At 40.6% G+C, this 27,451-nt stretch overlaps 1 protein-coding gene and 1 long non-coding RNA gene across 6 annotated transcripts in view; one reads left to right on the top strand and one right to left on the bottom strand.

Annotated features, from left to right (window-relative positions):
* STAC (SH3 and cysteine rich domain) overlaps positions 1 to 27,451 on the bottom strand; it is a 149,139-nt gene that overhangs the window by 92,415 nt on the left and 29,273 nt on the right. For 3 of the 5 annotated variants that reach the window (XM_072793446.1, XM_072793445.1, XM_072793447.1), the window contains exon 2: positions 22,164 to 22,319. The exons of the other annotated variants lie outside the window; for them this stretch is intronic. In XM_072793446.1, coding sequence (XP_072649547.1) covers positions 22,164 to 22,319 — 156 coding nt within the window. The remainder of the gene's footprint in view (positions 1 to 22,163; positions 22,320 to 27,451) is intronic. 5 annotated transcript variants of the gene reach the window in all.
* On the top strand, positions 38 to 25,582 carry LOC140614283 (uncharacterized). Its single transcript, XR_012015172.1, has 3 exons — positions 38 to 203; positions 3,697 to 3,821; positions 24,568 to 25,582. It is a non-coding gene; the product is annotated as an uncharacterized lncRNA (long non-coding RNA).

Here is a 27,451-nt window from a genome sequence, read left to right on the forward strand (position 1 = left end):
GAGGTCACTATGTAGTTAGTGTGGACACTGAAGAGAAGTGCTTTGAGGATGGACACATGGAAGTCAAGGAGATTAAGGAAAAGCAAAGTAATCTGTGAAGGAGAGACTGGCAAGGAAGGAGAGGGATGTTTTAGAAGCTCTGGGAATAAAATGACTCAAGGAAGAGAGAAGAACTCACATCATTGATGAAGCCTATATGTCAAGTATGTGAGCTAGGGGCTAGGGGTTAATTAGGAGAATGTCTAGATGGATCTTTTTTTAAAAGATTATTTATTTATTTATTTATTTATTTATTTATTTATTTGAGAACGCGCATGCACCTATGTGAGCAGAAGGAGGAGCAGAAGGGGAGAGAGAAGAAGAGGGAAGGAATCTCAAGCAGACTCGGTGCTGAGCACAGAACCTGACAAGGAACTCGATCTCATGTCCCTGAGATCATGACCTGAGCCAAAATCAAGAGTTGAACACTTAATAATCTGAGCTACCCAGGCGCCCCAAGGAGGGGCATTTTAATGACAGCAGATGCAGTGAAGTAGTAGGGGTGAAGATCTAATTGACAAGATTTTGAGAAAAAATAGTCGTGGGGGTAGAGATTGAGTGCAGGTGGTGAGCACAAGCAGTTTTGCTCTAGAGGGGATTAGTGATAGGGAAAGGGGAATGCAGCATCAAGGGTGAGTTTGGTCTCATTGAGTTTCAATGCAGGAGATTATCTCAGCATGATATAAATCTGATGCTGCAGAAGAGAGTGGGGGAAATGCTGGAGTGATGTCCTCAAGTAGATAGGAGGAGGTGAGACCCAGTGTAGGAGGGACAGTTTAGACTTGGAATGAGGTGGTTGGTTCATAAGGAGAGAGAGGAAGATAGGCTGGTGAAGTTGGTGCTGGTTGGATATGGATCTTTTCTTTTTATTGCTTCTATTTTCTCAGTGAAAACAAAAACAAGTCTATCTCCTGAATGAGGGGAATGAAAGGGAGTTGGAAGCTGGAAGTGAGAAGATACAGAATAGCTGTTTCAGTGGATTAGCATCATGCCCAGTGGAAGGATGCAAGGTCATACAGAAGGGTCTGTTTCAGGTTATTACCTCATTTTGCAGATGAGACAACTGAAACCCAAATTTAAATAGCAGGCAAGTTGCAGGATAAAGATCCACATAAAGGGCCTTCTAACTCCAAAGCCCCTTAAGTCAAAAAGACCTTCATAAAGTTTCCTACCCTTGATCCCCTCTTAGTAAAAGTTCTCTGTTTGGTATACTTTATCTTCCAGCTGGAACTTTTGCAGTAATCTATGTAGTTGCCATGTTGAGCAACACTTCCATGGCACTTAAATGGAGAACACAGAAGTCAGGTATCATTAGAGAAATGGAACATGGAGAATCACTGCCTACAGGTGATGGCAGTGGCATGCGTATACGATTTACCAGTCTGTTCTACAGAAGCACATCAAGTTAATTAACCAGCATGTACTTGGCCATTTCAGCCAGGTTCTGAAGTCACACTTTGTGGGAAAGTGTGGTTCTGGAGCAAACGCATCTCTGCCCACAGAGGCATAAATCAGGAGGTACAGTCACCATGTCAGTTCGGTTTCCATCAAGTCTCCTCTATGAACATTTCTTTTGCTATTATGAGACCCCATCAATAATGTGTTGGCTTTTGCTTCTGGATTGAAATGAGGTCATCTGCATGCACATACCTCATCCTTGGTGCCCACATGTGATCTATATCTTTGATTTTAATAGAAACATTTTTTCTTTTTTCATATTTTAACCTTTTTAAAATAGGGATATTTATTCAATTGAAATACTTATTCTTTAATTATTTTTTTCCTGAAAAGGTATTATTAAACCAATTGCTGACAGCTAAGACTCAGGGGAATGAGTTACTTGTCCTGCTGTGTTATGACAGTCCTGTGCACTCCCGTGGAAACTCAGGTTCCTTCACACTCCACCAGCCACACAGATTTACTTCCTTTCTTCCAAGTTTGGCTGATGCTGTGGTTCCTCCCACGCTCACCCCTAACATTTTATTTGTGACTCTACAGGCAGAGAGTAAGCACTGGGATCCTGAGAAATGTAATGCCTGTGATGAGGACTTTTCTCATCAACACTTTACCCATTCATATCCTGATTTCTTTTAAGACAAACACAATATATTCCAGGTGCTGATTGGCTTCAGTTTGGATGTGACTTCAAAGTCAGAAATAATCTTACATCTACCTGGCTTTGTCATAACCAAAAACTGTTGTTAAAGAATATGTTGGTAAAGTAACAGTTACTGAGTATGATCAGATCAGTGCTCATCCATGAGCAATGTGGCTTTGGCAGGCCCTCAAGCTCTTTAGCTTGGGTTCTATCAGTAAACAGAGAGGAACAGCTCAGTGACTGCTAAGTTCCCTTCCTGCTCTGGCGAGTCAGCACAGTGAGGGAATGCAAAAGAACTCTGAATAGTCTCTACTTATAGGAAGCCTAAGATTTAATTCTGGAGACAATTAGCAAAGCTTCAGACTATCCGATAGTGACACAAGAGCCTGTATCTTTATTACCAAGGGATAAGCAGTGTTTTGATCACTGCCTATTCTTAGAAGTCAGAAAATGGAGCTGTCAATGGGGGCTGGAATAGTCAGAGACAATCTTTCAAGCCTTAAAGAAGGAACTGACTTTAAAAACACATACTTGAACTGTGTAAGTATTTGATGGCCTCCTTCACATCTAAGTTATAACCAGTCTCCTCACTATGTGATACAAGACCCTTCCTGATAGACGAGGGCCATACACCTGCCCAACATACCTTCAGTCACCCCTCTGCCATCCCGGGCACACAGAAACATTAAGAGAAGCCCAGAGATTTTCAATGATGTGTAAGTCTTCAGTACCTTTATTCTGCCTGAAAGTGGCATTCCAGTCTACTTGGAAACTGCCTGATTCTCCTTGATTGCTTAACTTTTATCTGGCCTCTTGCCTGACCTTCTCTGCAGGTGGACAGAGACTTTCTTTTTTGTGTGACCCAAGTGGGCAGAGTGGAGATATGTCACTGTCCCTCCTGCTTTCTGCTCTGAGCTCCTCTTAAAACCATTTAGGCTGGGGTGCCTGGGTGGCTCAGGTGGTTAAGTGTCTGTTGTCAGCTCAGGTCATGATCCCAGGGTCCTGGAGCCCCACATCAAGCTCCCTGCTCAGCAGGGAGTCTGCTTCTCCTTCTGCTCCTCCCTCTGCTCATGCTGTCTCAAATAAATAAATAAATAAATAAATAAATAAATAAATAAATAAATAAATAAAAAAGACCATTTAGGCTACTCTCAACGTGTGCCTAGCACATAATAATGATAATGATAATAATTATTAGCAAATTATTCAGCTCTTATTATATATGAGACTCCATCCTAAGGGTTTACATAAGTTATCTTTTGATCTTTGTGCTAACCCTGAAATAATGTGAAATAATGTGCCCAAATAAACCCAGAAAAAATGGTAGAGTCCAGATTAGAGGCAAGCACTAGTTGACTTCAGAATGTGTGGGCACGTTTCCCAAGTAATGATGGCAGGCAAGTAGAAAGAGTATAAGGCATGGTAATCCTCAGAAACCCATTGCAGTGGTAGGACCTGGATGTCTTAGAGGGAGTAACATTAGAGACATACCCTGAGAGAGATAAACTAGCAAGCTGCTCCCTTTGGCCCTAAGTCTAACTGCCATATTTCCTCCAAAGACTTTTCTGTGTAGCTCCCAAGTCCACAGTTGCTAGAACAGGAAGAATGTAGTAGCATGGAACTCCTGGCTACTTCTCACCTACTCCTCGTTGCTGGAGAAATTCAAGATCATCAATTTCCTGAGGTACCACCATGTTCCTTTCAAGTGTTGTGGATTTTTTTTTTTTCCTTATCCTGGTAACAGTCCTCACCTATATTGTTTAAACCAAGAGTGCTGGCATTGGTTAAATCTTGTTCAATGGCACACATCAATACTTTATTTATTTATTTTTTTGTATAGCAATAGACACACACACACACACACACACACACACTTTTATTTGACATACCTTTCCATGAAATAGTCCTGTGAATGCAGCAGGGCAAATACCATTCCCATTTTATAGATGAACAAAATGGGACAAAAGATGTGAAATGATGGGAACCTGGGTGGCTCAGTGGTTAAGCATCTGCCTTCAGCTCAGGTTGTGATCCCAGGGTCCTGGGATAGACTGCCTTATCAGGCTCCCAGCAGGGAGCCTGCTTCTCCCTCTGCCTCTGTCTCTGCTTCTGTCTGTGTCTCTCATGAGTAAATAAATAATTTTGTTTTGAAAAAGGTGTGAGGTGACATTCCCAAGGTCCACAGATGAGATGCTTAATGAAGAGGATGAGTTTTAATGATCATCTTATGTGCAAGGACAGAGGATCCTTCAAACCTGAGGATGACACATTCAAGGCTCTGGGGTCAAATGGACTTCGTTGCCCTTCTTGGCCTAACGAGTCTTCAGCAGTGTGAACACAGGAAAGTTACTTGATTTCTCAGAGCCTCAATTTCCCCATCTATAAAATGGGGACAATAATACTTTTCTTGCAAGTTTGTTGTGACAATTAAATAAGATAAACATCTAAAGCCCCTGACACAGTCCTGGCACTCAGGGGCCATGCCTTCACTCTCAGTCTTCAAAATCCCTGGCACCCCATTGTCTTTTCTGGTTGGCATGAGGTTGGGAGCATTGCTCTTATCCTTTGCCTGCATGTGGATGCCAGTATAACAATACTGGGGCCATTGAAACACCTTCAGGGATAGGTCAAGATTCCTCTTGGGAAAGAGGACTATATGTGCTCAGGATAAATACTCTGAGAAGCCAAAGGCAAGGGAAGATGGCATCTCAAGCATCACACTCGATGATGATGACGATAATGATGATAAGGCGGAATTGTGTTCTAGGAAGCACTGAGAAGGGTTAGGTCTGCAGTCAGGGATAGAACTGCACTGCAATCTATATTAGAGGTGAGTCAGAAGAGGGAGTGTGCTGCCATAAGGGAGGTGTGCAAGAAAAGGCAGTGAGAAAACAAAGATAGAGGTGGTATGGATTTTGGGCCAGACAGCTACTGAATAGGGTGTGCAGCATAAACCTCCTCTTTTTTCTTAAAATCTTCAGTAAAGTCTACATTTCTCACTAAAGCTTTGCTGAGGGGGTACTTTTTAAAAAAAAATATTTACTTATTTATTTTAGTGAGAAGAAGGGCACATGTGAGTGTGGGGGGGAGGGGCAGAGGGTGAGGGAGAGAGAGAATCCTAAGCAGACTCCCTGCTGAGCGTGGAGTCCAATGCAAGGCTTGATCCCACAGCCCATGATATTATGACCTGAGCCAAAATCACAGGTCAGATGTTCAACCAACTGAGTCATCCAGGTGCCCCATTCAGGAAGAATGGAGACATGGGGCATCAGCACCTGGATTAAAATGGATTCTGTGGCCCATTTTGGAGTATACTCCTTAGCCGTGGAATTTTGCTAGAGAAAGGGCTTGCCTGACCAGGAAGCACAGAGGCTGGGCCTGAGAGTACTGGTCCTGAACCATGTGACCCATCAAGTGGGAGTAACACTGGGCTATCTGATGCTGTGGCCACTCTTCCTCAGTAGGTCCATCAGTGGCCAATCCCCTCTCTGCTACTGCTGACGCTGCTGTGACAGCTTGGGAGGAGGGATACAGCCCCAGGGACCACATTATTATTATTTTTATACACAGGAGCAGAGAGAGGGCTGGGTCCTAGGAAGGCCAATGAACCAGAAAAAATGGAAAAATGATGGCTGTCTAAAAGGGAAAAACTGTTTCAAGGGCAAATGAGTTTAGAATGAGTTTAGAATGAATGATTCTGATTCATATATTAAATGATTCTATTGATTTAGTGATGGAACAAGGAACAAAAGTTTTTACAGTTAACTATGCTGGGCCTCATTTACTAAAACCATCTCCCATGATGCCTTACAAATAGTAGGTATTATGGGCTGAATTATGTGCCTCAAATTAATATATTGAAGCCGTAATGCTCAATACCTCAGAACATGACTGTGTTTGGAAACAGGGCATTTAAATAGATGAGTAAGTTGAAGTGAGGCCTTCAGGCTGGGCCCTAATCCAATCTGACTGGTATCTCTATAAGAAGAGGAGATTTGGACATATGGACACTAAGAATGCATGCACGTAGAGGAAAGGCCACGGGAGGACACACGGAGAAGGTGGCCATCTGCAAGCCAAAGGGAGAAGCCTCAAAGAGGCCAACTGAATCTCAGACTTTAGTCTCCAGACTTCTGAGAAAATAAATCTCAGTTGCTGAAACCACTCAGTCTGTCCTAGTTTGTTACGCAGCCCTGGTAAACTATGTAATGCTCAATAAAATCTTGCCGAGGTAAAGACTGTGCTCCTAGAGCTGTCAGTTTCAATCAGAAGGAGCTGCACGGAGGTCATCTCTGCAGGATCTCTAATGGCCCACATGACAATATGCCTAGCCATGCGTTTCACTGGGTAATAAGAATGGAAGCTTGGGTAGACTGTCTTGTCCATGCTGTTTTGCCAGGAATGGCTTTCCTCACACATTCTTGAAGAGCTTCTGCTCATTATTATCTAAGTCGCAGCTTTGGAGCTGCTTCTCACGCCCTGCCCCAAGTCTTCCCTGACTTCTCCATTTATATGGGGCTCCAGATGTCTTTTCGTTTGCATACCATGACCTTTAACAGAAGTACATCACCACGATGAACCTTCTGCATACGTTCATTCTATACACTGAGGTCGAGAGCTATTCTTTCCAGTTTTGTTTCGCTGACACACAGGTATGGGTTTTGGTCTGGGACCTAAAACAAAGCATTCTGTGTTGAGTAAGTGATTGAATGAATGATTTCTTGCCTTACATGTTGGAGTTCTCCACATTGAGTAGTGACAACATTCAAGAGAAGTCATCCTTTCAAAATCTTTTGGCCTGAAACAATCTCCTGGCAGAATACTCTTTGAATTTTTCTTGTCTCTAATCTTAAACTCCACTTTCTGTAACCAAGGCTAATCCCTTTTCCTTTGAAAATGTCTCCTATATTCCCTCTTCTCTCCAAACCACATCAACTCCGCCCACTTCCCCCTGTGTTATGACCTCTAGTGCCTCCCTTTAGAACCTTGTCATGTTTCCCAGGCTTATCTTCTAGTGTTCTTTAGGATTGCCTGCCTGCTTAGGCAGGACCTAGGGTCAAGGAACCAGAATGAGCATGGGAGCACATCAGGCCACTCTGCAGTGTGAGGGTTTGGAACTGAAGGAAACAGATGAACGTGTTCCTGTTGACCTTGAATCCTGACAGCAAAGGAAAAGTTCTCCTCGAATGCAGAAAACCAGGAGACATCTCTAAGATGACCTAAGGATGTGCAAGGGGAGGGAGCATCTCTACAGTCTATCTGTTGACCCTCATGGGCAGACAGAGAGAGAAAAATTATACCCCAGCACTCCCAGACCGCTCCCTACTGGGGGATGAAGCCAGGGTTGGTGCAGGCCACAGGGAGCAGCTGTCTGCTCAGGCCCCCTCTCAAGTGGACAAGAAGGCACTGGAAGCCGAGTTTGATGTTGGGGTCTTGGCAGAACATATGGAAGAGCTGGATTCTTATAGAGAAATGCACTGAACTATGACCCTCGTGCCCTTGTGGGTCCAAGAGGCAGTCCTCCAGCTACTTTCCTCACTTTCCAGGCTCCCAGTCAGTAACTGGCATACCTTACTCTCTCTAATTTATCAGATTTCACACTTGGGAAATGCTCTTGACTCCAGTTTCCCCTTTACACTTCATATCCAGTCCATGAGCCAATATATTAGTCAACAGGACTGTCAAAACCTGTGCAGAATCTACTCGCTTCACATCACTTCCACCCCCATTATCCCAGACTGATCTGACATCCTATCTCACCTACATGCCTGCTTCCTCAAGGCCTCACTGAAAAGCAGACCGACTGCAATCAATTTTCTTGCCCCCTTGTACTCTACTTTCTGCCAAGTTGCCCAGAGTGATTGTTGCAGATGAAAGTCAGGCCGTTTTACTACTCTGCTCTCTCTACTACTCTCTTACCATTGTGTCTTGTCACACTTAAAACACATCTCACATCCTTTTTGTGGCCTCCCAGACCCTACATGAGCTGACCTGGGACCATTCTTACCACTGTCCTTCATCACTTACTCTGCCTTCAATGCCCCAGTGCTCCTCGTCTCCATTCTGTTCCACAAAGACACCAGGAACACTGCCACATAAGGACTGCTGTCTTTCTCTCTTCCTGCAATGCTCTTTCCTCTGCAGAATTCACTAAATCCTTCCATCAGCTCTCTGCCCAAAGGTCATGTCACAAGAGACCTTCCCTGACCACCTCACTCCATCTCCACTGCCCTCTTCATAACACTTACTGCTGTTTTATTTTTAAGCTTTTTTACTTTAAACCCCCATAAAATTGGCAGGAATAGCTCCATGAAGAATGTTGATCATGCCTTAAGCTCAGGTTTGCCAATTATTAATGTTTTGCAATATTTGCTTTTTATTATCCTCTTGAAAACAACAGATATTATTATGATAGTTGTCATTGCTACTATTGTTTTCATTACTGAACTATTTGGGAATGAGCTGCAGATGTCATGACCCTTATCCCTAAATATTGCAGTGTGTATCTCCCAAGAACAAAGATACTGTTATGTAAATGCAATATGATAAATTAACATTGATGTGATACCATTATCTCATGTGCAAGTCATATTCAAATTTTGAGAATTATACTAATAATCTCCTTCAGGGCGTGAAAAAATCTGCTTCCAGATCTAATCTAGGATTATGCATTGCTTTTGGTTTTCATGTAGTTTTTTTAAATTGAAGTCTACTTGACATACAATATTATGACAGTTTCAGCAGTACAACATAGCAATTCAACACTTCCATACATTACTCACTGCGTACTGTGATAAGTGTAGTTAAGTCTCATTTAATTTTGGAATAGTGTCTTAGCTTTTGTCTTTTATGACATTTCTATTTTAAGTAGTATAGAACAACTGTCTTGTAGAATGTCCTTCAATCTCGGCTTGTCTGATGTTTTCCTCACAGATTTGGGTTACACATTTTTGACAGAAATATTACAGAATCGGTGCTGTGACCTTCTCAATATATCCTATCAGGAGCCTTATGATACCAATTTCTGACTCTATATTTTATATTGTATACTTCTTTATTTACCTGTTGACTATCTGCTTCCCAAACCAGAAGGTAGTATCCATGGAGGGCAGAAGATTTCCACTGTTATATTAACATCTATACCTTAGAACCTCAGACAAACACAGGATAGGTGCTCAAGAAATACTGAAAGAATGAATCCAGGTGTGGCTCACTCCAAAGCTCAGGCGCACTTAACCATCAGAAAAAATCTGCTTACCCCAGCATCCTTCAGAGAATTACAGAAAAATTTCCTGATCCTACATATTCTTGAGCAGTTACAGCAGGCCAGGCTGTTCCAAAACACCTTGAAGGACAGGATTAGGCCTGTAAGTGTGTTCCTGGGGACTCTAAGGCACTTATTTCTGAGGCTAGCCTAGAAAGCATGTTGCGGTGGCCAACTGGAGGCCATGCAGAGCAGGCTCTGGGAGCCATGGTGTTGCTGGTTGGAGGAGGGCATATGAGCTGTGCCAGCAGGTAGTCACATTGGGTGATGCTCACAGATGTGGAGGGAGGCAAGGTGCTTCATGGGTCTATAGACTTCCCAATCAGACACATCAACCCTCTGAGCATTAGGAGGGTCAGCTCTACTCATCACCTTTCAGAATGGGACGTGATGGAGGCCTCCCAGGGCTCTTGTGTGCAAAATTCCTTGCTGATTCAGAAGCAGGAGAGTAAGTGAGAAAGGTGGAGGGGAAATCAGGGAGATGGAGGCTGACCTAAAGAAGAAAGCACAGCTCATTTTCCCAATGCAGGTTCTCCACTGAAGTCTTGGGGAGGCCTTAGCTCAGGTGTTCGTGGGTGGAGGCAAGGAGGGGTTGGTGGAAGGGAAGCGGAAAGGCCGTGAAGTCACTGTCAGGCTTACATTGTGCTTTAGATGGAGTGAACTTTTATTACATGCAAATGAGAATCTTCTGACCAACAATGAAAGCTGTGACATTGCACAAAACATGGTCAAGGCAATGAACAAAATTCCAACCAACCATGTTAGAGGAGGATAAGAAGAAAAATAAAACTGACAGCTGGGGGCACCCTCATAAACTGGTGTCCCTATTTGAGATTTACTTTCATATATACTACAAAATTAGTAGCTGGATCAGAACCAGAACCCAAGCTCTGAGTTCCCATCTGAATACCCTTCCCACAGCCTGCTTCTGCTCTGTTGTGTTGTATTTACTCAGGAAAACTTACTTATGTCTTGAGAAATATGGCTAATAGATTAAGTCATTTTATATGCTGAATCCTTTGAGTATTTCATACACTATGTATGATCCTTGACTTTTCATTTTCAAACCACTGCAGAGCACCTCTAAAGCCACACGTTAGATTTACAGAAACCTAGTAAATGGTTTTTGATTAAACAGTTTGATGCTTTAAAGGCAGCTTGGAGAATCAGAGCAGTTAGTTGCAAGAATACCAACTCTGCTTAAGAGCCTCACCTGGGTTTAGCAGATGTATGTAGCTAAAGATTAGATAAGGGCAGTTTCCTTTGCCAAATGAACAATAAAGATGTTGCTTCTTCTGGATAACTAAGAAAAAACTCCACAGTTAGATGACACCAAACGAGGGGGAGAAAACTCCTCATTTTAAACATTAGCCATTAGGTGTTGGAAAATTATTCTGAACTTTTCACTTTAGCAAGGCTCTGGGTTCCCTTACCTACCAGAGAATAACCCAGTAATAAATTGCATGACCTATTTTATTTTTTTCAACTTTTTATTTAAAAGTAGTTTTAGCTATCCAGAAAAACTGCAAAAAGTAGAATCCCCCATATGTCTTTTACCCCCAGTTTTTCCTAAGGTTGTTATCTTACATAACCTTAGGAGAACTGACTGCAACCAAGAAATTAACAGAGATATAAAATGACTAATGAATGTATAGACCTTATTGGGATTATGCCAATTGCCCCAGAATATCTTTTTTTCTGGCCCAGGATGCAATCCAGGATTCCATATTGCATCTAGTCATGTTTCCTTAGTCTTTCCAATCCATACTAGGTTCTCAGTCCATCTTTCATGACCTTGACCCCTTTGAAGACTACTAAGCCATTGTTTTGTAGAATGTCTTTCAATTTTAGTTCACCTGATGTTTTCTCATTAGACTGACTTCATAAATTTTTTGTAACAATAGGACAAAAATGATGGTTTGTCTGAGTGCAGCATATGAGGAGGTACCTGATGTCAAATATGTCCCATCTGGTGATACTGACTTTGGTCACTGGATTAAAGTGATATTTGCCAGGCGTATCCACTGTAAAATTACTGCACATTTTTCTATTTGTGATGAATGTGTTTTGTGTAGGGCAAATACTTTGAGATGGTGCAGATATCCTGTTTCTCATCATACATTTCCCTTCTAATGTCAATATCTATTAGTGACTCTTGCCTGCAAAACTTATTATCTGGTGTTTGCTTAATGGTGATGTTTATTTCCGCCAGTCCTTTATTAATTAGTTAGTGGTCTATTGTAGAGTTCTCTTTCATTTATTTATTTATTTATTCACTCAATTACTCATTTCTACTAGTGTAGGATTGAGGGATTATGTGCTGGATTCTAAGAGTTACAATTCGCTACTATCACTATTTTGTTGCTCAAACTGTCCCACGTTTGGTCATTGGGAGCTCCTTTAGATTGGCATCCGTGTCTTTTCAACAAGCCCCAATTATTTTTGGATACTTCTTTACTTCTGTTTTTTTTTTTAAGATTTTATTAATTTATTCATGAGAGACACACACACACAGAGAGAGAGAGAGAGGCAGAGACACAGGCAGAGGGAGAAGCAGGCTCCATGCAGGGAGCCTGACGTGGGACTTGATCCCAGGTCTTCAGGATCATGCTCCAGGCCGAAGGCGGTGCCAAACCGCTGAGCCACTGGGGGTGCCCCCATTTCTTTACTTCTTAACACTACAGGGCTCTCTGGACATATCTCATATTTTCCCTGTTTTGGTCTTGCAGCCAGTCATTTCTTCAAAGAAGCCTGGTAGTTTTATTTTTTGTAATGGTTCTTATGAACTGATATCTGGGTACTGGATGTGTTAATTGCTACTGTGGTGTCATTGATATGAGGCTCTCTCAGTAGACAGAACTAGGAAATATATTCACGAGCACTCATATACCCATATACACATATCTATATTTATTTTTCTATCTGTATAACCCTTAAGAACCATGATTTTATACAAATGCACTCCCTTACTAATTCAAAAATGTTTCATTTTTAATTTATGTGCATGGTTGGACTCTAAAGTTAGTGTGCTTGACAAAGAGGGGACAGAAATTAGTTGGGAGAAAATGCATAGGACAAAAGAGAAAAATTGGAAAAAGGATAAGGCACAGAGAACTTACTTGAGAGGAATTTTGTAGTCACTTAGTAAATGTTTTTTAAATTAAGTGAGTGAAATTATTTTTTTACTTCAATAGATATTTACTGACTCCCTGCTATTTGTCATCCATTCTGCTGGGGATGAGGAGAGGCACAACCCTGTCCCTTGTCCTTATTTTCATCTTGGGGAGATACATGGACAGATCCATGATACTAGTTTTATGGAACTAAACAATTCAGTCTTGTGTGGAAAAAAAAAGAATAATGTAAAATACAGAGTACCAGGGTTCTTGGAGGAGTATTTTAGGCTGATAGACTATTTATATAAGCAAAGGCAGGAAAATGAGGAATGGCACAAGAAGGGAACTTCAAATCTCAGACATAAGAAGGTAAAAAGGGACCTGAAAAGAAAGGAGCTTGAAAAGCATGTCAATGAGCTTGGACATTATCTTATAGCAATGGATAATTGCTGGCAAGTATTAAGCAAGGGAATAACTTATTCATATTTATATATTTATACTTTGTAATATTAATAATGACACGTATGGTCAAAAAAGATCATACGGTACAAAAAGGGACTTACTGAAAAGTAAGTTTTCCTCTCATATTAGACCCCTAGTTCAACTCTGAGTTGAACATTAGTGACTTCTTCCAGAAATGTTCTGTGTATATATCTGCATTTAAGTACGTAGCACATCCTCATTTGAAAAACAAAAATGTGAATATATTGTGCACATTTTTCTGTATCTTGTTTTTCCAATTCATAATGTATGTTGGGATCTTTCTATTACATGTATCTAACAGTATGAGAGATTAAATTTATTCTTTACTTGCCGCCTAATATTCCATCAAATGGAGGTACCAGACTCTTTCTTTAGCTATTTGATTGTTTCTAGCATTTTCCTGAGGCAGAGACCTGAATTTGTTTACCACAATCTATTTTCATTTTCTTCCTGTGTATATGATTAGATTACATTTCCCAAAGCTTTCAGCAGATAATTGCACAAATGGGACAGTATTCTTGCTAATGGAATATAATGACATGCTATGTGTCATTTCTGAAATTAGGCCTTTAGGCTGTGTGCATGCCTGTTCTGTCCTCTCTTCCCCTTCAGCACCAAACCCAATATGGATGTGGTGTTGACCCTGCTTTGACCATGGAGATTACAGCCATGCTAGAGGATGCTGGAGCAGTATCTTGGAAGGAAATGGGTCCTTAAATGACCACAAGGAGTAGAGTTGCCCTGCTTACCTGAACAGTTTTCCTTGAAACCTATGTGAGAGAAAAATAAATATTTCTTGAGCCACAGAGTATTTGTTGGGCTTGTCACCACAGTCTATCATTATCCTCACTAGTATATTTTCAATTATAAACAATACTGGAGTGAACAGTTTGCACATACATCTTTTTATATTTACACAAAGATACTGAAGAGCTCTAGTCCTGGAAGTAGGTTTGCTTGGCCAAATATGTATTTTTAAAATCCACAGTCCCAGTTGTTGGTACAAGAGAGTATCTTTCTCTCCATATCTTAGCCAAACCTGTTACATTTTTAAAGTATTTGCCGATTTCACAGATAACAAATGATATATAAATTTTAAAAACTTTCCATATTTAATGATCAGTAGGACTAAATTTCTTTTTATATGTTGATTTATGTGGAATACATGAGCAGAAACTAACTGCTTAAGATATTTTTTCTCTAGTATGTTACAAATCTTGTTACTGATATGTAAATGTCTTATAGATTTATAAATTTACTTTATATTTGTGTAGCAAACATTTTTCTCCATTTATCATTTCTCTTTGACTTTATTCACAGAATGTTTACAGTGGATGAATTAGAATTTTTTTCTGGAGTCAAGTTTATCATTTGCTGCTGCAAATGGCCATGAAAAACACAGAGAGAGAGAGAGAGAGGCAGAGACACAGGCGGACAGAGAAGCAGGTTCCATGCAGGGAGCCTGACGTGGGACTTGACCCTGGGTCTCCAGGATCACGTCCTGGGCTGAAGGCGGCGCTAAACCGCTGAGCCACCCGGGCTGCCCCATTGACCTTGCTTCTAGTTTAAGATACAACATAAGGATGTTCTCATTCATTTGGGGAATATAAATAATAGTGAAAGGGAATAGAAGGGAAGGGAGAAGAAATGGGTAGGAAATATCAGAAAGGGAGACAGAACATAAAGACTCCTGACTCTGGGAAATGAACTAGGGGTGGTGGAAGGGGAGGAGGACGGGGGTGGGGGTGAGTGGGTGACAGGCACTGAGGGGGACACTTGATGGGATGAGCACTGGGTGTTATTCTGTATGTTGGTAAATTGAACACCAATAAAAAATAAATTTATTAAAAAAAACATAAGGACTCTAACAACATCAACAGGAATACTAAAATAATCACAGGACAGCTTTCTCACTATGTTTAGGCAAAAATTCTAGATCTTGAAAAACTCTTTTCATTTAAAAATGAAAGGACATAAAATACAAACCAATAATATGGTGCCTGTGAAAATTTCTAAAACATAAAATGAGTAAAGATAACACTCAGGTAGTAAAGGAAGAACATAGTTATAAAAATGCTTACTACTGGAATAAAAAGTAAATTTTATGTACTCTCTGCTTTGTGCTCTCAAAACATTTGAGGAAATAACATTTCTGCAAAATCAGATAGGCAAGCTGAAGTGGCCAAACTAGATTAGCAAGGGAGGGGCCTGGAAGAGTTAAGGAAAGAATGTGTAGCAACCAGTAATAGCACAGTAAAATTCAAAATAACAAGAAAAGGAAAAGCAAGAGAGACTGGTTTTGCAGAAAGGTGATCCAGTGACATGGGGGCATATGTTTGAGAATCTCCCACACAATACAAAGTGAGGATATAGTAATCTGAAAATTATGAGGGAAGATCATATTAGAGAAGCTATAAAGAAGCAGTTGAATCCTGAAGAAGACTCCAGAATGACTAGAGCAGCTGCACTGCTCAAAGATAAGACAGAGTTCCTGGCTAAATGAGGAAAACAGACCCAAATCTGTCAATGAGGGAATCACCATGTGCCAGGTCAGCCTAGTGAAGAGAGACATCTCTCCTCCTGCCAGCGTGTTGAAGTATCCTGTCAGAACTGTAGGGTGTCAAAGGTAAAGAAGGACATCGAGTGTACAGGCAGGAAAAGGAGTCATCCTTGAAGAAAGAGACCTTAGTCTCACTTCAAATCTCTTCTACCACATGAAACACTATAAGACAAAATTATGATTCAAGTATTCTTAAACCCAGACAAAAAACAAAACAAAACAAAACAAAACAAAACACACACACACACACACACACAAAACTAAAAACAAAAAACACCTCAGACAAATTACTATTCATGAGCATAGAAAACAAACGATGGGAAAACACGAGGCATAAAAGGACTATTGCTTGAAATAATTTAAACATGGTTAACTTAACAATGAATGATATAAACAGTTTACAGAGAGAATTCACCTGTTATAAATACATAGTGAAACAGATGACACATAACTGAGAAGTGGGCTTTTTAAAAAAGTTTATTTGTTTATCCAAGTAATCTCTAGACCCAACATAGGGCTTGAAATCATGACCCTGAGATCAAGAGCTGCATGCTCCTCTGACTGAGCCAGCCAGGTGCCCCTAGAAGTGTTTTAACAGTAATAAAAATCTCATGATGTGTAGTAACAAAACACAAGTGGTGGAGGACAGTGGGAGGGTAGAGGTGAGACAGAAATCAGGTTGTGTTACTTTTTTCATTTTATATGAAGGGAAAGTAACAGGGACAACAATGGTATTAGTTGTAGCTGACATTTGAGTCTTATTATGTGTCATGTACTTTACATCTACTATCTCTTTGATCTGCGAATCTGCCCTATCAGGTAGGTGCTATTATCATTATCTTTAAAGATAAAAAGTAGACCGATTGATGCTCTATTCTGTAAATAGTAATAATTCAAAGCACATAGTTTCAATAAATGTTTGCAAAATTTAAGAAGCAACATTGGTACATTCTAAAAATTGTGTTGTCTTAAACTTATTAGAAAAAATGATTTTTATAGTAAAGAATAATTTAAAAAAAAAGAAAATGGCAAGGACCATGAAAACCTTCAGAAACCAAAAATGATAGAGATGAAATCAAACATACGTCAATAAATGCTAATGGATTATGTTCTTCTCAAATAAATTTAAAATCTACTATAGAAGAGCCCCACCAAAACAAAAATAATTCCTAGAGCTTAAATAAGAAAATGAGCAAGGAAAATGGCAAATGCCAGCAAAGAGAGGGATATTTTCAGTATTAATATGACACAAAGTAGAATTTAAGTTATAAAAAGTTAATGGGACAGAATGGGAGGCCAGTGGTGTCTGGTGCAATCCACAATGAAGTTTAAAAAACAGTTGTGCACTGTTATGTACCAAACAACATGATATTAGAACATATACAACTTTTAAACTCTAAAAAGAAATAGAAGGAAATCAATCAAAATGCTTGATTTTCTTCAATCCATGATAAATGCAATGTAAAAGAAAGCATATAATTTCTGAACACTTAAATGTATAATGTTGATTTAATCAAGAGCATTAAGTTCTCTGCGTATTAATAAATACATTTTCTTTTCAAGGGCCCATGAAATACAAACACTACCTTATGGGCTACCACAAAGGAATCCTCAATGGGCTCCTCAATATAGATAAGTAGAGCATAGACAATGAACACAGAGCTATAAGACAAGAATTCAATAATCAGAATATAAATAAATAACAACATAAACACCCAAACATTTGGAAACGGATCCCCACCACCATCTCATCAGCTTGCAGGTGCGTACACACCTGCTTCTGTTTTAGAGTACTCAGAAAATAATATGAAATTAATAATTATAAAAATTTAGGGGATATAATCATCCTTATATTCAGGAGTGACTCCAAAGCTATAAAAGATTTCATTGTTACAAATGAAAGAGTGAAAATCAAGGACAGCCCAGGTGGCTCAGCGGTTAGCACCACCTTCAGCCCAGGGCTTGATCCTGGAGACCCAGGATCCCACGTCAGGCTCCCTGCATGGAGCCTGCTTCTCCCTCTGCCTGTGTCTCTGTCGTGCTCTCCCTCTCTCTCTCCTTCTCTCTTTGTGTGTGTCTCTCATTAATAAATAAATAAAATCTAAAAAAAAAAAAAAAAAGAAAGCGAAAATCAGCAAACTAAGACTGTAACTTAAAAAATAAAAAGAACAAGGAAGTGACTATGAAGAAGTCAGGAGACAGTGTTTAACAGATAAAAACAGAAGTTAAAGAAAAAATCAGAGGCTAGGTAAATTCAAGAACTAGTTTATTGAAAAACATGAAAATAGAAAATACTTAGTCAAATCAATAGGAAAAGAAAGTATTTCCATTAAATACACAAAATGTAGAGTGAGAAAGGAGTCATAATCACAAATACAGGTGATTTGCAGTCCTTTACTAACAATATACTCAAACATTTCATTAAATTTAAGAAGATAACTTCCAAGAAAATAAAAATTGCTGATTGATTAGAAATGGCAGCCTACTGAATTAGCTCAATTGATAGAGAAAATATGGGAAATGATTTCTAGGTAATCATTGGCAAGAATGTGATTGGATCCAATGTTTTATGGGCAAATCCCCCCCTCCCAATTTAAGGAACAAATAAATTCTATAGCACAACATAGATACAAATGGGTGACTTTCTAATTCATTCTTTCCTCACTGTATTATAAATATTATTGCTCTAACTTTATGAGGGGAATGGTCCCAAAAGTGTACAAACACCCACATTCTAGACACTAATTTCATTAACACAGAGGGGGCATTCTAAATACAATTCAAAGAAATCAAATATACTATATCTCACCCAATGAAGACTAAACATCAATCCCTGGATGTGCCACATACAAAGAAAGGAGGTAGGAGGCTCCCCCATCATAAGAAAATAGAGAAACCAGTAGGCCTTTGGGTTCCACTGTATTGGAATAAAATAGCTTAAACTTGGAAGAAAATTGAACACCATGGGGCACATAGGGGAACATTTTTTGTTAGGCCCCTTCCCTCTCTTAAGTGGCTTTAGGAAGCTTATTGTCTCCACACTCCCGTCTATACAGAAAACTGAAGCAGTGATGCCAGCTTGGGGCCACCTGGGGGTCATGATGTAACGTCAGGGATCTCTGGATACCTGGTGCCATGGGGGGCAAGCCAAAGACTTGCCCAAACTCCTCCCTGGCCTCCCCTCTACATCGAGACTGTATAGCATCTCTTGGTATAAAAGAGGTGCCCAGTGTGGAGGTGCAGGGGAGTTTCTTGAAGAGCAGGGTGACTTGGTTGGGAGAGAGGGATTGTAAACAGGGAATGGTGAGTCCAGATAATAATTCCAGAGGGTGGCATCTCTTGGTGTACTCTTCCCTGCCTAAAACTCACAAGGGATATATAGTACAGCTTGGGCTTTCGCACCTGAGAAACTTCCCATCAGCTAGAAATCACCAGCAAATACTCCCAGGATAATATTAGCTCACAGGGGAAAATAACATGATACAGGGATGAAAATTAATGGAGCAGAATAGAATGTGAATTTAACACAGGCATAATAAATATCCTAAAGAATTAAGGGACAATTGTAGCATGAGGCGGGCATAAGCAAGCTGTCCCAGAGAACCAATCAGAGACGTGGAAACACTGAATATAAAAATATGAGTCAATAGGGGATCCCTGGGTGGCGCAGCGGTTTGGCGCCTGCCTTTGGCCCAGGGCGCGATCCTGGAGACCCGGGATCGAATCCCACATCAGGCTCCCGGTGCATGGAGCCTGCTTCTCCCTCTGCCTATGTCTCTGCCTCTCTCTCTCTCTGTCTCTCTGTGACTATCATAAATAAATAAAAATTTAAAAAAAAAAAAAAAATATGAGTCAATATATGGAACTTAAGAGAAGCGTTGATAGCAGCAAGGATACTCTTCTGTAGGCAATTTTAAGTGTTTTATTAGAGGACTTATAAAAATACCTGAATAAATAGAAAAGTATTCCATGTTGATGGACGGCAGGACCTAACATTTTTTACTAAGTTAATTCTCTCCAAATTATTGTAAAAATGCAATGTAGGATATTATATAGGATATTTTGAACAAATTAACATTTTAATATAAAATTTCCCTACAGACTAACAGACCAGAATAAAGAGCAAAGGCACTATTAAAAAAGAAGAGTAAAGATGGTGATATCCCCACCAGATTTGAAGACATACTACAGTCACAGGAATAAAAAGATACATGATACTTATGTAGAACTATATAAAGCAAAGGGCTCAAATTAAACACAGAACCCTGAAACAGGGTGTGGGCGTGTGTAGAACCCCATGAGTGTTACAACGGTTTGTCAGAAAAACGTTAGCACTACACAGAGACAGACAAATTTGGTTCCTTCCTCTCCTCGTACCACACACACATTCACAGTTGAATTAAAAATCTAAATGTGGAAGAAGAAAGCTAACAAATGAAAATGTAGGAGAGTATCTTGGCACCTGTGTAGGGAAAATTTCTTAAACAGACCCAGTCATCATAAACCATATGAGACAATATTGGTCGGTTTTACAACATTAACAACAATTTCTGGCATGTGGTTGATGTTGTTCTTTGATGTGAGTCAGAAGTAAACATTGGTGATGATAAACCACTGAGATCTGGGGGTTATAGTTACACAACTGATCAAGACAACCAGCAAACCAAAATAGAGAAGGTTGGTGTGGCTTATGTCTGGTATTAATTACAGAGGGTCTGGCAAGAGGTTGGGGGCTTCTGTTTGTACAACAGAGCTATAAATGTCTAAGAGTGGAATGGCAGATCAATATTTAGAATTTTAATGAAAATTGAGCAGGTTACTCTGCTAGAAATAGTAGGAGATGAAAAACACGTTCTCTGTTGGGTAGTTTTAGTGTCACCACACCAAAATCTTGGCATAAAGTCTGCACACCAGTTAATAATAATAAAAAAAAATCTAGAAAGGCAAGCCTGGTTATTCTCACTGTAAAGTCCTCAAGACCAGAGTTTTGTCTGTTTTGCTCATTCCAGTGCACAGAGCTGTGCTGCCCAATATGGAGCCAATTGCAACGTATGGCCATGGGGCACTTGGAATGATAGTTGGTCTGAACTGAGATGTGCTGCACACAAAATACACCCTGATTTAGGAGACTTGGTGCAACGGAAAAAGAAGGAATGTTAAACATCTCAGCAATAACTTTTTACATTAAAGATTTATTTATTTATTTATTTATTTATTTATTTATTTATTTGAGACACACAGAGAGAGAGATAGAGAGAGAGAGAGAGAGAGACAGGCAGAGGGAGAAGCAGGCTCCATGCAGGGAGTCCGACTTGGGACTCCATCCCTGGTCTCCAGGATCACGCCCTGGGCTGAAGGTGGCGCTAAACCGCTGAGCCACCGGGGCTGCCCAACTTTTTATATCCATCACATATTGCAATGATAGTATTTGGATACATTGGGATAAGTAAAAATATATTATTAAAATTAATTTCATCTGCTTTTTTTACTTGTATTAATGTGGCAACTGGAAAATTTTAACTTCTATATGTGCCTTGCATTATATTCTCATAATGCTTGTCTAGGATAATGCTTGCCTAGGATAATAATTGGAATATTACAGGTGCTAAAAGATGTTGAATGAAAGAATGAATAAGTGAACCAGTTCAAATGGCTCTTTTAATGAGCATTAATTAGTTTTTTTCCATATATTATACAGTCTTATATTATTACATGTAACTGAAAATGTTCTATTGGCTGGGAAAAGAGTGGCTTTAGTGGGAATGGTTAATTTAGCAGTTTTCAAAAGAAGAGGAACAATGAACAGAACATTGTAACCAGATTTCATTCAAGGAGAAGTTACTGTGTGGCAGACAATTTACGTGCACACTCTCATTAAACTCACTCTACAGTGCTATGACACATTACTATTCCAATTTACAGATGATGATACCGAGGGTCAGAGTGGGAAAGGACATGATACAAGTAAGTGGTGAAGCCAGGAATCAGTTCTGCTCACTCTGACGGAGCCAGACGTTTGCACACAGCCCAGTCTTACCATGCCCCTCCATCCTCACACTCTATATTTCAGGTACAAGTGACTAGAAGGGTGCACTTTCCTGCCTCTAAGGCTTGCTCATGTTGCTCCTCTGCCTAAGAACACCATTTCTCTCTTCCAAAAAGCCACCTGCTATGTCAAGATTGTCACCATTGGAACTTGCTCATTGTTTCTTGTCTATGTCCTTTAAATGTGAACTCCATAACTGTAGGCAGGCTTTCTGTCTTGTTCCCTGGGGAGACCTTAGCAATTAGTGCTGAAATGCTTGGTACACAGGAAGTACTCAAAGTTCACTGTTGCTCAGCTCAATGAAGACTCTTCCACTGTTCCAATAAGAACTAATTGCTTCTTGGGTCTGCTATAACATAATGCTTGTATTCCAAGTGCAGTTCTTATTTTACCATGTAGATATTATAATCTATTCTCTTTTTATGTCTCCCCACCCAAGGTTTGTAAATCCCCTGTAGATTGGATTAGGTCTCAACCAACTGCGTACCTCTCCTGAAGCAGTTTTGTCTTTTTTTTCCTGTAGGACTTTTAGCTGGCAGACTCTGTTAGCTACATACCCAGCTTCCGGTTTCTGCTTCTCTTTGTTTCACAAAATCTCCATTTTGCTTGGAACAGCAGTGCGCCCAGCCTTCCTTACAGCTGCAAATGGCCGGGACATGGCTCTGGCCAAGGAAATGTACATCCGGTACAGATGTCTCCAGAGGGTTCTTTTCCTGATAAGAGAGGGAAGATTTGTTTGGCCCTGCCTTTCTCTCTTTCCTTCTTGTCTTACACATAGACATGATGTCTAAAGTTATGGCATGGTCTTGCCATCTCAGGACACCAAACCAGAGGACATAAGCCAACAGGCTATGGTGGCAGAATAGAGAAAAGGAAAATCCTAATGGCTTTGCTGAGTAGCTGGGCCAGGGCCAGCAACTTCCTATCTCTAGATTTTTTGCAATGTGAGAAAAACAAACCCATAGCTGTTTATCATTATAAGTTTCTTTTCCCCCACTTTTCGCCAAAATTATCTTTAACTTACCCAGCTGATATCTTCAACTGGTACAGCATGTATATGTCATACTCCCAAGATTATATGCAGATTTTTGGCAAACCCCATATGTTACTGCAGGAAAGCAATTCACTGCAAAATTTGAAATATGAAGAGACTGAGGCTCAGAGAGGCCAAGTGTCTACTGATGTCAAGCAGCAGAGTCTGGAATCAAACCCAGGTCCATCAAGTCTACAAAGCCCATGCTTATGCCTGCCTGTGCTGCCTCATGAAGATACATGAACCTCTGAAGACCTCATCCTGGGGCACACTCTCTCCTGGGCTTAGTTGCCATGGTCTCCTTTCCTACAAGGGGGGTACAACTTTGTTGGCCAAATTCTGACTGCCTTTGCTGGACATGTCTTTAAAATCACCTTTAGAACATCCACACCAGCAGCCTTTGCTCCTGGTATCCTCTCAACCTGAGATGGGAGTATGTTGCATGTGTTTGAAGAATGCCAAAGAGCTTGAGCATAAGTGACCAGAACAGACTGAGGGAAGGACAGGAGGAGGAAAAGATAGAAGGCCTTGGCCCAAGCCATCACCATTTACTGAGGTGACAGATGGTGGAGAGAAGCACAACTGCTGGAAAGGGGATGAATACAGGGCAATCGTTTTTGCTGGATTAGTTCTCAGATGACTATTAGATACCCATGTGAATGAATCCATGGGGCTCAGAGAGTTCAAATCCCCTAAATTTACAGTCCCAAACATCCCCCCCAAACTGTGTTGATGAGCCAGAAGCCAGATGGCAAGACTCCGGAGTGAACTGTATGGGTTAGAAGATATGCTTGAAGATGGAGACAAATTCAGTCGGGGATTACAAACACACATCCTGAGGTTTTAGCTTTTCAACTCATTTTGCTGCTGAGCTCATCGATATGTGACCAAAAAGATGGGTGTATTTATTAGTGTTTAGTCAATTGCCTCAGTCTGAGATATGTACTGATTGTATTTTACTGCAGACAACGGAGAGAGCACCTCCAAGATTATTCTCTGAAACAAACAAAAAATACACAAACACACAGAGAAACACAGCTGTTGGGCAACATGATAATGGAATCAGTGTGAAGGGCTCTGGGGAGTGGACTGCCCCCAAATGGTCAAGCTGCTGGGGTCTGCATTCTGGTTTTCATTCCTAATAGCTTCGTTAACTTCTTCGTGCATGGAAAACATAGGCTGTGGGGATAATTCAAAGAGATGATCTCCATTAAGCTCTTAGCACAGAGTCTGGGACAAAGTATCAACCTAATAAATATTAGCCATTACTTATTTACATTCACAGAAGCATGCAGTGCAGACCCTCATAATCCGCTGAACACGAATCTTCACACCCATGCACTGCTAAACACACACCGGTAAATCTCCATCTACAGTACATGAATGAATATATACAGAAAATGCCCTAAATTTTCTCATTCCCTCAGTGGCTGTCTCACCTACCTTTCGCTTGATAGCATTCCTTTTTAATGCTTTTCAAGAACTGAAAGACTTTCCTTTTATTTCCCTCAAGAGCTGGTTTTTACTACCATGTCTGCCATGGTTCACAGCTGGCTGTCCTTCTGAATGAATGACAAACACCCTCAGCAAATCACTTTCTTTAAAAATAGACCACCCCAGATGATCTTTACCCTCAATTGTCGTTTCCATACACCTTGAAAAGAAAAATTCCATTCTTTTTAGAGATTTACGGCTAACGTATCCCAAGCAATAGGACTCTATGAAGATGAATTTTTTTTTTCAAAAATGTCCTAGTTTTGCCTCATCTGTTTATTGGGCTTATATAAAATATAAATGTAAGGCTGACAGTTCTCACCATATTGTGCCAGCTGAATGTTCATTCTGTGTGGCTTTATGGAGCTATTTACCTGGAATATTTTACCTTGATAATTTAATGTGTGACATGCCTTCTCTATTTCTTCTTGCAGATGCACCTGAATGAACTGAGGGTATACAAGATGCTTTCAAGCCAGTCACTGTACAGAAGCAGATTAATTGCTCTCAGCACTATAAGCTAACTGAACTTTTGATGGATACGATTCCCCAAGAGTTTGTTTAACTTTCTGGGTCAAGGACTACTTAGTTCACATCATCCACATTGCTTCAATGCATAGGTTTATGGCAAAAACAAAAAGCTACAAACAAACAAACACCAAATCAAAATACTACAACATTTAAAACACATTTTATATTGGGAAAATCATCATTGGCCCAATGCTAATAGAGTCTGAGCATGAATTCTATTTATCTCCTTACAATCTTAATATGCATAAACCAACTAAATTCCGATTTGGATCACTGTGCTTCCCTGATCTGGATCAGAAAGAGGCATTCCATCAAGATCTAAATACCAAATCATCAACAGCTCCTCCAAAGTCTGTCTTGGCACAGTTACTCTGGATTTTCAAACTGGGGAGCGCTGAATTTGGAAGACTACAGGAAATATGCCAAATCTATATTTATACCCTCTAGATGCCATTCAGTAAAATCAGGGGCAATAAATGTTGCAGATTTCACGTTGGTGACTTTGACATCATTCCCAGGACAGAGGTATCTGTTGTCATCATCACATCAATATCGTTATTAATATTTCCAACTCTAGTACGTTAAGTAAAGGGAATACAATATTTTTGCACTGATTCACTGTAAGTGCCACAATTTAAGACTAACACAAACAAACAGATTATTTAGTACCAACAATTGCAGGTATTAGGAAATCCAGATATGGGGATCCCTGGGTGGCTCAGCAGTTTAGCGCCTGCCTTTGGCCCAGGGCGTGGTCCTGGAGTCCAAGGATTGAGTCCCACATCGGGCTTCCTGCATGGAGCCTGCTTCTGTCTCTGCCTGTGTGTGTGTCTCTCTCTTCTGTCTGTCTCTCTCTCTGTCTCTCGTGAATAAATAAGTAAAATCTTAAAAAAAAAAAAAAAAGGAAATCCATTCAACCTGGCTTCCTGGCTTACACAATAGGGATATTACTTCATATAACAATAGGTTGTGGGGTAGCCCTGGTGGCTCAGCGGTTTAGCGCTGCCTTCAGCCCAGGGCATGATCCTGAAGTCCCAGGATCGAGTCTCACGTCAGGCTCCCTGCACGGAGCCTGCTTCTCCCTCTGCCTGTGTCTTTGCCCCCCCACTCTGTGTCTCTCATGAATAAATAAATGAAAATCTTTAATAAAACAAACAAACAAACAAACAAAAAACCAAGAGGTTGTAATGCAGGGAGACACTAAGGATGGCTAGTTCAGCGGCAGAATGACATCACGAAGAACTCAAGTGCTTTTCATCATTTTACGTTGCCTTCCTCATCCCAGTCTTAAGGTTGGCCTCCCTCATCATCAAAAAATGGCTGCCTGTTTGCAAATATTGAGCAGCAGACTAGTGTTGGCATCTTCCCTTATGCCTGTTCTCACTGGCCTGGAGAACCTTTCCCTGCAGCTCGTCATTAGACTTCCCTCATCTCATTGGCCAGAACAACTCCCTTCTACACCAAATACTGGCAAGAATGAAACTGCCATGATTGTCTTAGATCAATCAGGATGTACCTCCTTTGTACCTGCTGAGCAGAGTGTTTCCTGAAGAACGGGGCACACAAAGGAGGGTGAATACTAGAGCAATATTAGCATTTCATTGGAACGGTGAAAGAGGAGTAAATGACTATGGAGTAGGACAGGGTCTCCTAAACATACATAGACTCCTGGTAGAGAATGAGGGGAAGAAGGGGTGATGTGGAAGAGGAAGGCAAGACCTGAGGGGTGCAAGTACATAACCTCTCCCCACCCCCCGGGGTGTGGCAGGGCCTGTGAATATGATGAGGCACTGCCTTGGCTGGGACACATTGTATGAGAGAGGCGATGGGGCAATCACTCCCAGGATTACTGTGTTATATAAAAGTCCATTCTGGCAGCCTGGAGGGAGGCCGTCCTGCTGGCCTTGGGAAACATCCCTGTCCTGTGGTGAGAAAGAAAATACAAAGCTGTGGTCATCAAGACAGTGTGGTACTGGCACAAAAACAGACACATAGATCAATGGAACAGAATAGAGAATCCAGAAGTGGACTCTGAACTTTATGGTCAACTAATATTCGATAAAGGAGGAAAGACTATCCACTGGAAGAAAGACAGTCTCTTCAATAAATGGTGCTGGGAAAATTGGACGTCCACATGCAGAAGAATGAAACTAGACCACTCTCTTGCACCATACACAAAGATAAACTCAAAATGGATGAAAGATCTAAATGTGAGACAAGATTCCATCAAAATCCTAGAGGAGAACACAGGCAGCACCCTTTTTGAACTTGGCCACAGTAACTTCTTGCAAGATACATCCACGAAGGCAAAAGAAACAAAAGCAAAAATGAACTATTGGGACTTCATCAAGATAAGAAGCTTTTGCACAGCAAAGGATACAGTCAACAAAACTCAAAGACAACCTACAGAATGGGAGAAGATATTTGCAAATGACATATCAGATAAAGGGCTAGTTTCCAAGATCTATAAAGAACTTATTAAACTCAACAGCAAAGAAACAAACAATCCAATCATGAAATGGGCAAAAGACATGAAGAGAAATCTCACAGAGGAAGACATAGACATGGCCAACATGCACATGAGAAAATGCTCCACATCACTTGCCATCAGGGAAATACAAATCAAAACCACAATGAGATCCCACCTCACCCCAGTGAGAATGGGGAAAATTAACAAGGCAGGAAACCACAAATGTTGGAGAGGATGCGGAGAAAAGGGAACCCTCTTACACTGTTGGTGGGAATGTGAACTGGTGCAGCCACTCTGGAAAACTGTGTGGAGGTTCC

Source organism: Canis lupus, chromosome 22 (genome assembly GCF_048164855.1).
Source record: "Canis lupus baileyi chromosome 22, mCanLup2.hap1, whole genome shotgun sequence".
NCBI lineage: Eukaryota > Metazoa > Chordata > Mammalia > Carnivora > Canidae > Canis > Canis lupus.